Source organism: Mustelus asterias, chromosome 19, assembly GCF_964213995.1.
Source record: "Mustelus asterias chromosome 19, sMusAst1.hap1.1, whole genome shotgun sequence".
NCBI lineage: Eukaryota > Metazoa > Chordata > Chondrichthyes > Carcharhiniformes > Triakidae > Mustelus > Mustelus asterias.
Genome location: NC_135819.1, coordinates 56,006,144 through 56,020,462, shown reverse-complemented (window position 1 = coordinate 56,020,462; position 14,319 = coordinate 56,006,144). Strand labels below are relative to the sequence as shown.

Below are 14,319 nucleotides of genomic sequence, written 5' to 3'. Positions count from 1 at the left end.
ACAGAAAATGCTGGAAAATCTCAGTAGGTCTGGCAGCATCTGTGGAGCGAGAACAGAGCTACTGTTTCGAGTCTGGATGACTCTTCGTCAGAGGACAAAGGGTCAACAAGCCTTGAAACATTTGCTCTATTCTCTCTCCACAGATGCTGTCAGACCTACTGGGACCTTCGATGCAGTTGCTCTGAGTGATTCTGGAGTAATTTGAATTCAGTAAGAAGTTTAACAACACCAGGTTAAAGTCCAACAGGTTTATTTGGTAGCAAAAGCCACACAAGCTTTCGAGGCTCTGAGCCCCTTCTTCAGGTGAGTGGGAATTCTGTTCACAAACAGAACTTATAAGACACAGACTCAATTTACATGAATAATGGTTGGAATGCGAATACTTACAACTAATCCAGTCTTTAAGAAACAAAACAATGGGAGTGGAGAGAGCATCAAGACAGGCTAAAAAGATGTGTATTGTCTCCAGACAAGACAGCCAGTGAAACTCTGCAGGTCCACGCAACTGTGGGAGTTACAAATAGTGTGACATAAATTCTGATTCTAGGATCGCATGATAAAGACTCAGGAGGAAAAAAGCAGAAATATTTATGTGAAATAGTGTGACATAAACCCAATATCCCGGTTGAGGCCGTCCTTGTGTGTGCGGAACTTGGCTATCAGTTTCTGCTCCGCGACTCTGCGCTGTCGTGTGTCGCGAAGGCCGCCTTGGAGAACGCTTACCCGAATATCAGAGGCCGAATGCCCATTCGGCCTCTGATATTCGGGTAAGCGTTCTCCAAGGCGGCCTTCGCGACACACGACAGCGCAGAGTCGCGGAGCAGAAACTGATAGCCAGGTTCCGCACACACAAGGACGGCCTCAACCGGGATATTGGGTTTATGTCACACTATTTCACATAAATATTTCTGCTTTTTTCCTCCTGAGTCTTTATCATGCGATCCTAGAATCAGAATTTATGTCACACTATTTGTAACTCCCACAGTTGCGTGGACCTGCAGAGTTTCACTGGCTGTCTTGTCTGGAGACAATACACATCTTTTTAGCCTGTCTTGATGCTCTCTCCACTCCCATTGTTTTGTTTCTTAAAGACTGGATTAGTTGTAAGTATTCGCATTCCAACCATTATTCATGTAAATTGAGTCTGTGTCTTATAAGTTCTGTTTGTGAACAGAATTCCCACTCACCTGAAGAAGGGGCTCAGAGCCTCGAAAGCTTGTGTGGCTTTTGCTACCAAATAAACCTGTTGGACTTTAACCTGGTGTTGTTAAACTTCTTACTGTGTTTACCCCAGTCCAACGCCGGCATCTCCACATCGTAATTTGAATTCTCAGACTTCTCAGGCAGTAAGTGGCACCAGACAAGCCTGGAAGTGTGGTGGGTGACCCAGTGAATGTAAATGGCCGAGCCTCATTTATGTAGAGCAAGCGGGCTGCACACACTAAATGGATGACAATAGGCACAGGGAGTGAGGTCAGGAGGGTGTTAATTGTGTCCCCTGTTTCTGGATTGAGCCACCAGAGGAAATCGTTCCTCTGCATTTACCCTTTCAAATCCCTGGATCATTTTCAACACCAATCACCCTTCAATCTTGTAAACATCTGTAAAACAAGTAGGGTTTAAAACAGCCTGTCCCATAAGTTATCAGCTCCAGTGTTGTTCTGGTGAATCTCTCCTAGGCCAATATAAAACCTCCTGAGGTATCCTGTCCAAGTCTTTGTACAACCTCAGTCCTAGTGGGTGTAAAAGAGCAGTAAGCGGACGGCCTTCATTCTAATTCCCACACCTTCCAGTTTCCTAAAGACAGGAGCATTATTACGCCACACACCGTTATTCTGCTCTTAACTGTGTTTGTGTTCAAGATGGCCGAAGCCTTGAAAATCAGAAACTTTAAATTGTTGTAAGCAACTGTGGATGGTGCAGTAACTTTGGAATGCAGAGTGGACTCTTCCATTTCAGATTTATCTCAAAAGTACCAACATTGCATGTGACATCTTGAATAAAGTCTATTGGGTATACAAATTGTTATTTGATAGTCCAGAACTTGAGTATCACTGAAAAAAGACGCATGTTGAAGCTTCTTGTCCTGCACTCATCAGGAGATTCACAAAAATACCAAATGTAAAGGGGTTAACAGGTTATACTACACGAGAAGAGTATACTGATTGGTTGGCAAGCGGACTCTGGTTGGCAGAGGTGTTGCCATGGAGAATACACCAGTTAACTGATGACTGCCAAACTTTGTTTAAATTCAAAGCAGGCAGCTTGGCTCTAGTCAAGGCAATGCTCTGGGGAATGAACAGAGACTGGCTGTCACTTACTTTGTACAGTTGAAACAGATGCAATGTGTGTACCTGTACTTTCTGTCTGCAAAGAACCGGGTCCTGTGTGTTAAAAATGTACCTTCTAGCACATGGAAGCGTGCCACAATCTGAGCCCAATTGATAATCTTAAATTGGTTGTCAGCATAATCCTTATCACACTCAGGATTGTTTAGCAAATGTTGTTCAATCACGGAATCACACCTAATGTTGGACACTGAGTTTTGCAAGCTCGGGCTGGTGGGTATGGTTATTATGTTGCCTTTTGTGAATAGCTGAGGAAACATGCTGTATGAAGAGACCCGCCAGTCTTAGTGATGTACAACACACCTACCAGCATCAAACAACACTTACATTCATATACCACATTACTCAATTGAGTGAAGGGCAGAACAACGTTTTGGCTTGGCAAACAGCACCTGTTTAGTGGTGAGCACCACTCAAGTTGCTTCGGCAAGCAATGATCTGATCAGGGCAGCCATTATCTCGCAGGATGGCTTTGCTGCGCCCTATTTCAGCATCAAGTTTTCAGAGTGAGCAAATGGCTTGGGCCCTGTTTATGAAGTTGTTAATAAGGTCAATCTTATTGCATGTGGAACTGTAGGAATCCCAATGCAGGTATTGAGCAGTGAAAATAGACAGTAGTAGAGAATCCCCTTGGCAGTTAACTGTCAGTTGTCAGTTAACTGGTGCATTCTCTTTGGTAATGTCTCTATCCATCAGAGTCCACTTGCCAACCAATCAGCACTCTCTTCCAGTAAAATATAAATTGTTGTACCTTTACATTTGGTATTCTTGCAAATGTCCTGATCAGCATAAGATGAGAAGCTTCGACATGTCTATTTTCAGCGACACTAAAACGTGTTGCCTGGAGTGTGGCAACCGATCATGCTGCTTTAATGTCATGTTATTCACATTGCTACTCTTTCCAATGTTGATCTGGGGTTGTTGGGATCTGAAGTGAGATTGTAATGCTGCACTGCTCAAATGGAGCCCTTGCTGGGAGCCTCACTTATTGAAGATAAATTACTAGCAGAAAATGACAAGTTTCCATTCTTGTTTTAATATTGTTTAAGATGATTGCTCAGATGAACTGCGAGGTTTGAGACGTGCCACAGGTGGCAAATACTCGATGCAAGGTGTAGAAAATCTCTCACAGCATTGCTTGTTGCAAGTCAGAAGATACAGCAAGCAGAGATGCGGCATTTTACCATAGAACACATAAAATGTCATTCTGCCTGCAACCGTGCAGCTATTTCTGATGCCACAAAACTCTAACTCACCGCCTCCTTGGGTCGGTTAGTATCTCACACTTAGGGCCCGATTTTACCATCGCGTGGTGCCCGTTTTCGGGCACGGAAACTTGGTAAAGTCGGGTGCGAGGTGAGTAGTGTAATCCGTGCCCGCCTCCGCACCGGTTCCCCCTTTACCAAGGAAATGGTCGCGATCGGGACCGTGCCTGAAATGGGCACATTTGCATGCATTTAAATTGACTTAATGGGCTGCACACCCAACTTTACTGGTTCTTCCCCCTTTACCACCGAGTTCGCCCAACCGGAATCGGCACGAAACAGACATGCTCCAGATAAGTCCGATTCAGGCGCTCCGTCAGCGAGGGTTAGTGAGGAGGTGAGTACCCAGCGTCCGAATGCTCTCTGCTTGAAGTGAGGGGGGGGCAGGGTGGGCGGGGGAGAAAAGTCCAACAGCTCTCTGCTTGAGATCGGGGGAGGGTGGGGGGTGCGGGGAAGGGGGGTCAGCTGCCACTGCCTGTGATCAGTGGGTGGGTAGGGAGGTAGGGGGGTGTGCTGCCACTGCCTGTGATATTCGAAGGATGAGGGGTGATCTTATAGAGACCTATAAGATAATGAAGGGGCTGGATAGGGTAGAGGTGGAGAGATTCTTTCCACTTAGAAGGGAAACCAGAACTAGAGGGCACAGCCTCAAAATAAGGGGGGGCCGGTTCAGAACAGAGTTGAGGGGGAACGTCTTCTTTCAGAAGGTAGTGAATCTCTGGAATTCTCTGCCCATTGAAGTGGTGGAGGCTTCCTCGTTGAATATGTTTAAATCACGGGTAGATAGTTTTCTGATCGATAAGGGAATTAGGGGATATGGGGAGCAGGCGGGTAAGTGGAACTGATTCGCTTCAGATCAGCCATGATCTTGTTGAATGGCGGGGCAGGCTCGAAGGGCCAGATGGCCTACTCCTGCTCCTATTTCTTATGTTCTTATGTGATCAGTTGGGAGGGGGGGGGGGGGGGGGGGGGGGGGGGGGGAAGGGGGGGTCTGCTGCCACTCTGCCTGAGATCAGTGGGCGGGAGGGGGGGAAGGGGGGTCCGCTGCCACTCTGCCTGTGATCAGTGGAGGGAGAGGGGAGAGGCCCACGATTGGTCTATGTGGGGGTGGGGGGATAAGGGGGTCAGTAATGTTGTGGGGGTGGAGCAATGTCTGTGGGGGCCAGAGGGAGGCATTATCCGTCCCAGGACGGATGTGGCAGGGGAGCAGCATTCTATCTTTTTTTTCTGCACATGCGCAGTTGGAGGCGCCGATCGGAGCTGCAGGATTTTGGGCGCGTTAAGCCCCACCCAGGCTTGTGCAGTGCGATTCAGAATTGCTGATATTTTTTCAGGCAGAGTGTGTATGGGGGCGCCTGAGAATGGGTCTAAAAGTCGGATCTGAAACATTCCCAGTTTCAAGTCCGCCCAGCACTTAGAATAAAAATGGTAAAAAAGGGCCCTTCGATTAAAAAAACATTTTTTAAATCGCAGTTCATCTAAGCAATCACCTTAAAACAGTGAACCCTCAAGTGTGTCCCTGTGACGATTCAAAATGTTTACATGGCAGAGTATGTTGGCAGATATCAGGGCTATTGGTTGCTGGCATGAACTATATTTGCCCATTTACTGACACAATTCCATCGCCAAGTCTTAAATGAAAATCCCTTCACTCTAACCCAAAATATTGTAATCTTCTGTTTCAAAGTAAAGCCCACGCCAGCCCTCTTGGTGACCTCTGTGAAACAGTGCTAATTAATTGTAAACTTTTCCCAATATCGAGCAGTGGATTTGAGCCCAAGGAACTGGGTTTAGATTAACCCAGCTTTCACTTCGAACCTTGGACGCATCAGAAAATAGCTTCTTCCCAGCAATCTAGCTGCTTGAAGCTTAGGTCGCAGAGGTGAAAGTGTACTGTGTTTCCACTCAATGTGCCTGAACTCCAGTACATTCACTGTCATCTGAATTTGGAAATAATACGCTTTTTTATAAATAACAAAAATAGAAGGAACTGAGCAGGAACACATCTATGGTGACATTGTGGGGGCATAATTGGATATCAGCTAAAACGTGCGCAGGAATCACTGTGCACAATTAACTCCACCTACCTCTTACTTCTAATCACACACCTCTATCGACAATCTCTATCAGGCATGATGCACACCTCACATTCATTGCTTCCTCCCACCATCACATACTTCACACTGCTGCAATTATCCCACCACCATTTTGCAGCTTGAATCCATCGTCAGTGACTGAACCATGACCTAAAATGGAATGAGCTGGACACACTTCCTTCTCTCTCGCCAAGATATGGTGGCACACAACCGCAGGCAGCCACAACTAAACAATGGTGACAAACATGTCCTCACCCGAAAGGAAGAGGTGGCACTCGCCATTACTAGAGCAGGAATGCGTATGCCCATAACAAATCCTCCCTCTCACGTCCCACTTGCGCCTCGTCCCACAACCACTCTGAGGTGCAAGCTGCAGGTGATGTAGAGCACGCTACTCTTCTCATCACAACACTATCCTTGTGTCTTTCTCCTTTCAGATACACAAGAACTGCCACTTAGCCAGGCAGCGGTGACAGAGCAAGGAGTGCTCAAAGAAGAAGAAATTGATGATACAGAAGCGCTACCACTTGTTCTGACATTTGCAACCACCAGCTCCACCATAGCAACGTAAAAGTCTATTTCTTGCTGCGTGGTAAAATGTGACAATTGTCACAATACAGCGTATCGTATGAGTTGCTATAAGAATTTACGTCTGACGCTGGCAAAACGATGTGAATCCTACGATTCTGGTGAGACGCATGCTCACTCCACTGGTTTCTCTCTGGCAAAAAAGAATGAAATGTATTCAGCTTCCTCTGTACACATAACTTCAGTGGCCTCCCTCACGCAAGAGGGGCTAGCAAACTGGGAGATGTTGGAAATATTGCATGCTCCAGCCAAGATGGTGCCTGAGGCAAAATAAATTCATGGCCTTGGTCACCTGCACAGCCAGTGACAATACCATCCTTATCCTGCTCTGAGGCTGCAGCATACCCACAACAAGTGACTGTTTTCACTAAGCACCTTGTGAGCAAAACGGAGATGCCGCACACACAGTTCCTTGTTGCATTTAATGTAGGAGCAATGCTCCTTAGATCCCTACAGTGCAGAAGGAAGCCATTTGGCCCATCGAGCCTCCGCAACAGCAACCCCACCCAGACTCAATTCTCACAATCCCACGCATTTACTCTGCTAATCTCCCTGACACTAAGGGACAATTTACCATGACCAATCCACCTACCCTGCACATTTTTGGACTATGGGAGGAAACTGGAGCACTTGGAGGAAACCTACACAGACACGGGGAGAACGTGCAAACTCCACACCAGACAGTGACCCGAGGCTGGAATTGAGCCCATGTCCCTGGCGCTGTGAGGCACCACTGTGACATCGTGCCTCCCACCTTCTCCTTGAAGGTGCTGGATGGATAAGGTCTTCGGCTCAAAACCCTCCCCCCCTCCCTTAGATGTGGTTGTGTTGGCAGCACTTTGGTCGAATTTCACTTCAGATCCTAACAACCCTCGATCCACATTGGAAAGAATATGCAATGTAAATGACATGACATTAAAGCAGTATGATTGGTTGCCACACCCTAGCGTCCAAGTCAGAAGGTTATAGGTTCAAGTCCAACTTGAGCACAAAAATCAATGCTGAAACATTAGCACCGTACTGAGGGAGTGCAGCACTGTCAGAAATGCTGTCTTTTGGATGAGATGGTAAACCTCTGCCCTTTCATCTGAATGTAAAAGATCCCTCAGCCCTATTCTGAAAAAGAGGGGAATTAAGCCCAGAGTCTTGGCCAACATTTATCCCTCACTCAACATGACATAAACCAATTATCTGGTCATTACCACATTGCTGTTGCTTGCTATGTGCAAACTGGCGAACACATTTCCTACAATACAGCAGTAATTACATTTCAAAAGGACTTGATTGGCTGTAAAGTGCTTTGGGAGGTCCTGTGGTCATGAAAAGCTTTATACAAACGCAAGCCTTGATTTTTATTTTTTGCTTCTCCTTATTTAGCAGGTTGCACCCCTCTGGGTCACCTCTGCTTGTTCTCCTGGTCAAACTGCAGCCCAAAAGAGATCAAATCCACTGCACCTGAGATGGGCAACAAGTAGTCAGAGCGGAACCTATGAAGCTACAACCACAGAGTCTGTCGCTTGCCATGTCGCTCCCTGTAACCTTCAGCAACTTTAAATAGCAGTTTTAACCTCCAAACACTTGGAACAACTCTGCAGAAATCAATGGAAATCAATCAGTGTCCAACAAGAGGTGATTGATGATCCGTTTAAATAGAGCTGGTGGGGCTGTCCTCCCTGTTGCTGAACACATGCCCAGCTGCGAGAGTTTAAGAGAAGTTAGTTGGAGCATTGAGGTGGAAAATGACATTGTTCGATTGGCATGTCTTCCAGCACATGTTCCCAACACCTGCATGAACAACCCACCCAAAATGGCACAGGTACGGCCTAAGCCAGATGTTGGCGAGCGTGGCACAGATGGCATTTTAGTACCAAAGTGGTATCCATAGCACTGAAAACACAAGAGCTACCCAATCGAATTCTGTGGCAAAAGTCTCTCAAAATGCATTAGATTGATATCGACAGGAGTGTAAAAGATAAAGGTAAACTATATTATTGACAATGAACAGCTTTGAGTACAGTATAATGTTTCCAATCAAATAGTGTGTTATTTGAGGTCTTTGTCACAGAAACATTTTTAAATTTCCAAGTATTTGCCAACAAATGATCCGTTATCCAATCTGTTCCTCAATATTTTTTAAAATCCATAGCACGGCTATTTGGTAAATTGATTTGCTGAATCTAGTAAATTAAACTACAATATTATTATAAAAGCAATATTATGATACAATATTATTACCTGTGTGTTAATACGTATTGCTCCAATGGAGGGAATTTCAAAAAAGTAGCCTGAAATATAAAAAGAAAATATTTAATGTGTTCGGGATCATTTATTTTAAATTGAAAATGTGGAAGTGGAACAATTCAAAATTGTCAACGATTCTTTCAATATATTATTACAATGAAGGACAAGTCATCAAATACCTTTGTTGGTGCAGGCCATCCATTGCAATGGTCCTTTGTCATAGTTATGCTGACCAACTGAAAAGGTGAATACTCGCACCTAAAATGGAAAGATTTTAGTATTAGTTTTAGTATTAGCTTAGTACGCTATTTTATTAGTGTGGAAATCTTCATTGAGCTATTAACACATTTGGTATTATCTATGTATTTGTAGTGTGGTTATATAATACAACCACGGAAGAAGGCCATTAGTCCCATGTGTGACAATACATAGAAAGCACTTTCACCTATTGTTTCCCTCTCGCCCTTCAATTGGTCTCCTTTTTAAGATCATATTAAATTTCTTTTTCAAAGTTAACACCGATTTGCTGCCAACCCCTTTGCAGGCTTCTTATTCAAGATCACAACAACTCATTGCATTCAAAAATTGTTCTCATTTCCCTGACGGGTTTTTTGCCAATTATTTTAAACATAGAAACATAGAAGAAGATAAGAGCAGGAGAAGGCTATTTGACCCTTCGATAATCCAACCTGTGTCCTCTGACTCTCAAGCCAGTAGAAACAACCTCACCCCATCTGCTCTGTAAAAACCCCTCATAATTTTAAACATCACTGTTAAATTTTCCTTTACTGTTTTCTGCTCTAAGGATAACAAGCCCAGCTTCTCAAGTCTTGCCACCCAACCGAAAGCCCTCATCTCTGCTCCAGTTCTAATAAAACTGCTCTGTACTCTGTTTTAAGAAAGATGTCAAGGCTTTGAAGTGTGGCGTCCAGGATTGGACACAATACTCCAGGTGAAACCTAACCAGGGATCTACAATCACTTCCTTGCCTTTGCACTCTTTCTAAAAGCAACAACCCATACTTTTGTTTTTAACTGCCATATTGGCCTACCCTGCCACCTTCGAAGATTTGTGTACATGATCTTCAGGTCTCTCTGCTCCTGTGCTCCCTATAAAATTGTATTGCTCAGTTTATATTGCTTGTCCTCGTTATTCTTTCAAAAATACATTGCTTCACATTTCTCTGCATTAAATTTCATTCACCAAATGTTTGCCCATCTCACCAGTCTACATCCTCCTAAAGTCTGCTACCACCATCCTTCTTGTTAACTGCATTTCCAAGTTAAGTGACATTCACAAACTTTGAAATTCTACCCTACCGAGCCATGTCCAGGTCAATAATATATATCGACAAGATCAGGGTCAGAATTCTCTGGCTGTTCATGACCCACTGCCAGAGAGGACGGAGAATTTGCGCTTGGCCAAATTTCCGTTCACTGCAGCGGGATGGGAGAATCCCGCTGGCGTGAGCGAGTGTAGAATTCTGGTTCAGTAGTGTCAAAACCGATCCTTAGGGAACACCAGTGTATACTTACCTCCAATTCAACAAACAACCACTCATTACTACTCTTCATTACTACTCTGCTTTTTGTCTCCTAGTCAATCTGGTATCCATGCTGCTGCCCACGGGCTTCATTTCTGTTCAGAAATCTGTTACATGGTACTTTATCAAACATCTTCTGAAAATCCACATACACAAATTGGGGTGGCACAGTGGTTTGCACTGTTGCCTCACAGCGCCAGGGACCATGGGTTCGATTCCCGGCTTGGGTCACTGTCTGTGTGGAGTTTGCACATACTCCCCGTGTCTGCATGGGTTTCCTCCGGGTGCTCCGGTTTCCTCCCACAGTCCAAAGATGTGTAAGTTAGGTCGATTGGCCATGCTAAAATTGCCCCTTAGTGTCAGGGGACTAGCAGCGTAAATATGTGGGGTTATGGGGGTAGGGCCTGGATGGGATTGTGGTCAGTACAGACTTGATGGGCAAATGGCCTCATTCTGCACTGTAGGGATTCTATGATTTTATGATCACTGAAACAGATTTTGTGGTCATTTGGTTAATGATGGAACCTTGCTGTGCATAAATTGGCTACCGTTTGTTCCTACATTTCAATCGTGCCGACACTTCAAAAAACACTTAATTGGCTGCAAGGATCTCCTGAGATCATGAAAAGTGCTATCTAAATGCACAATCTCTCCTTCTTCCCACAGGATCTTGTGCTGCACTTTGATCATTGTTGCTTCATTGTGCTGGCTGCTTCAGGTTTATTGAAAGCAAATCGAAACCTTTGACAGAATCAAATCAGAACAGAAGGAAATGTAATTTATAACATTGTGACTTTTATCGGGTTTATCAGACGAATACACTAGTATAAGTGGAGATGTGTGAAGGTCTTGTATTGCTTTGGATAGTGTCCCTGCCTCTGTGACAGAGTCTCCAGGTTCAAGCACCTGTCCTGGACTTGATAGCCAAGAAAGTTGCGTTCATAACGCAGCCAAACAGATTATCTATTTGCAAAATCCTTCCAACATGCACCAATTGCAGGCGGAATGATTGGGAGGGATCCCTGGTCAGTCACATGATGGAAAGAAAATTGGAACTTCAAACAAGACTTTCCGTTAGAATCATACAGTGCAGAAGAGGCCCTTCGGCCCATCAAGTCTGCACCAACACATGAGAAACACCTGACCTCCCACCTAACCCCATTTACCAGCACTTGGTCCATAGTCTACAGAATCATAGCCTGTTGCGGCAAGCTACAACGTGAATATATGTTGCCACAGCAACATGGGCTGTGGGGCTGATCGGCTCAGTTGGCTGGTGTGGATCAGATTGGTGCCAACAGCACGGGGTGGGGTGTGATTTGGGACTTGCCGCCTTGCCTTAGCGATGGTAGAGCTCAAGGTGCTGAAAGTCAGACCTGCCTTTGGGCAGAGAACTGAAGAAAAAGTTGAAGATACAAGTCAATCCTTCCATTCTCTGATTTTGCAGTGCTTTTTTTTTTCATGGGAAGCATAACCTCATTTGTTACCCATCCCTTTTCACCCATTCTCAAACAGTTAAATCTTTCAATATGGAATTCATGGCTGTTCCTTTAACAAGAACACCCTGTTCAGTCTGAGTAATAATGTAATGCAGATGTAATTGGAAAGGGGGTGAAAGGGAAGAGGAAAATGATTGGCAGAGAAACACCACCAGAAAGCACTAATTTGTGCAAAACATGAGTGTGCGCGTAAAAATCCTGAATTGCATTAGGTACCCATGCTGATCTTGTTGGTAACATCACTGACCAAGAAAAATTATTCTAACAAAGCCATGACAAGAGAAATGCCACTTGTCAGCCCAAGCCTGGATAGTGTCCAGATCTTGTTGCATTTGAACATGGACTGCTTCAGTATCTTCAGGAGTCACGAATGGTGCTGAACATTGTGCAATCGTCGGTGAACATCCCCACTTCCGACTGAGGGAAGGTTGTTAATGAAACAGCTGAAGATGGTTGGGCCGAGGACACTATCCTGAGGGACTCCTGTGACAAAATATAAATAAAAATGGTAGGCTGGGAAGATTATTGTCTTATTGATTCCGCTGCTTCCATTTTTTATTTGTAGGGTTTGATTTCACCTTCTGGATTGATGGGTTTCCAAGCATTCCGTCAATGGAAACTTATCCATTGAGTCCTCCTTATTGATAGCCCATTTTGTTAATTATGATTTTGCTTTTGTTCTGTGAATATCAAATTTGAGCTAATCAGGTGCATGTATATAGAAAGGCTGCATATATTAAGTGCAAGGATGATGTCGGAAGTATGATGGACAATACATTCTGTACAAGGCATGTACAATCAACTCAATCAGGTCATTTACCAAACCCCATGGGGCAGGATTTTCCAGCCACGCTCACCCCAAGGTCGGAAAATTCTACCCAAGGTCAACAGACCTTTCCATGGTCCGTGCCCGCCTGTTACGATTCCCACGGAAAAATTCTGCCCCACGTCTGACCTGCTGTTGTTGCTAGGCTATGCTTGTGGCAATTAGGGTTGCCAACCCTCCAAGATTGGCCTGGAGTCTCCAGGTGTGTGACCCTGGAGAAAAATCATCGGAATATTTCTTGTAAAGATTGGGTTTTTTTTGTCTTTTTCTTTGAATATTTCTCTTTACCTAGTTTAAAAATATTGAAAATTGGAAATAAAAGGCTGTTTAGCTGTTAGTCAAGTATCATCCAATTGGATAATGAGTCTTTTTGCTTTCCAATTCACACAGGAAGGCAGCATATCATGAGGATGCACGTATTGGCCGACTAATGGCTGGAGTGTAGGGGCAAGTCATGGGATGAATCCTCCAGGAATACATTTAATCGCAGGTGGTCTCTCGTGGCAATGCCTGAAATTGGCTAGAATATACACCAGAACATGGATGTTGGACCAATGCCACTAACCCACTTCAGAGAAAACAGAAATAATGCACAGGTAGAAAGAATACAGGCTGGATTCTCCGATCTCACCCGCAGCTGGGATTCTCCAATCCCGCTGCAGTGAAGGGAGATTTGGCTGAGCGCCAAATTCCCCATCCTCGCTGGCAGCGTTGGCGGGTTATGAACAGCGAGAGAGTTCCAGCCCACATCTCAGAGTGCTTACGAAGAGTATGCCAGAGTGTGAGGTGGAGCTCGAGGAAACCTTCACAGCTGGAGGTGGAGCAGAGAAAGGGAGCGGAAACAAAGGAGGCAGAGTCATTAGACGAGGTGACACGTGCAGGAACATAGGACTGAAGAAAATTGTAGCAGTATGAAGGGATTAGGTTGTGGATTAGGACCAAGAGTTTGAAACTGATGCACTGGAAGAGGACGGGACTGTGTCAGGTTTTTAAACTTCGCCCCACACTCATTGCTGAACCTCAAACACCCTTGTCTTTGTCACCGTCACTGTGCCTCTTCCAATATGAATGTATCCTCACTGCCTGTAAGCAGCTTTATACAAGCCAACAGGATGATAAGAAAGGATTCCATGTTCCCACTCACCCCACATTACAATGAGTGTGTGTGTGGTGGGATGGGGTGGGGGAATCACCCACATTATCCAGATGTTAGCAGCTGTCAGCCCAGACATCTAAACCAGAAACCAGAACAGAAAGTGCTGGAAAAACTCAGCATGTCTGGCAGCATGGAGAGACAGTAAGAAGTTTAACAACACCAGGTTAAAGTCCAACAGGTTTATTTGGTAGCAAAAGCCACACAAGCTTTCGGAGCTCCAAGCCCCTTCTTCAGGTGAGTGGGAATTCTGTTCACAAACAGGGCATATAAAGACACAGACTCAATTTACATGAATAATGGTTGGAATCCAAATACTTACAGCTAATCAAATCTTTAAGATACAAAGAACGTGAGTGGAGAGAGCATCAAGACAGGCTAAAAAGATGTCTCCAGACAAGACAGCCAGTGAAACTTTGCAGGTCCAGGCAAGCTGTGGGGGTTACAAATAGTGTGACATGAACCCAATATCCCGGTTGAGGCCGTCGTCGTGTGTGCGGAACTTGGCTATCAGTTTCTGCTCAGCGACTCTGCGCCGTCGTGTGTCGCGAAGGCCGCCTTGGAGAACGCTTACCCGAATATCAGAGGCCGAATGCCCGTGACCGCTGAAGTGCTCCCCAACAGGAAGAGAACAGTCTTGCCTGGTGATTGCCTCCTGGCAATCCACAGCATGGAGAGATACAGAGTTAACGTTCCAGGTCGAATGTGATTCTTCTTCAAAGAGTTTTGGAACTTCAGCATCAGTAGCATTTTGTTTTTA

At 44.9% G+C, this 14,319-nt stretch overlaps 1 protein-coding gene across 2 annotated transcripts in view; it reads right to left on the bottom strand.

Moving 5' to 3' along the window:
* Positions 1–14,319, bottom strand: part of LOC144507961 (voltage-dependent calcium channel subunit alpha-2/delta-1) — a 669,448-nt gene that overhangs the window by 141,457 nt on the left and 513,672 nt on the right. For both annotated transcript variants that reach the window (XM_078235568.1, XM_078235569.1), the window contains exons 13-14: positions 8,718–8,796; positions 8,533–8,582 (exon numbers count right to left, since the gene is read on the bottom strand). In XM_078235568.1, the coding sequence (XP_078091694.1) occupies positions 8,533–8,582; positions 8,718–8,796 (129 nt within the window). The remainder of the gene's footprint in view (positions 1–8,532; positions 8,583–8,717; positions 8,797–14,319) is intronic.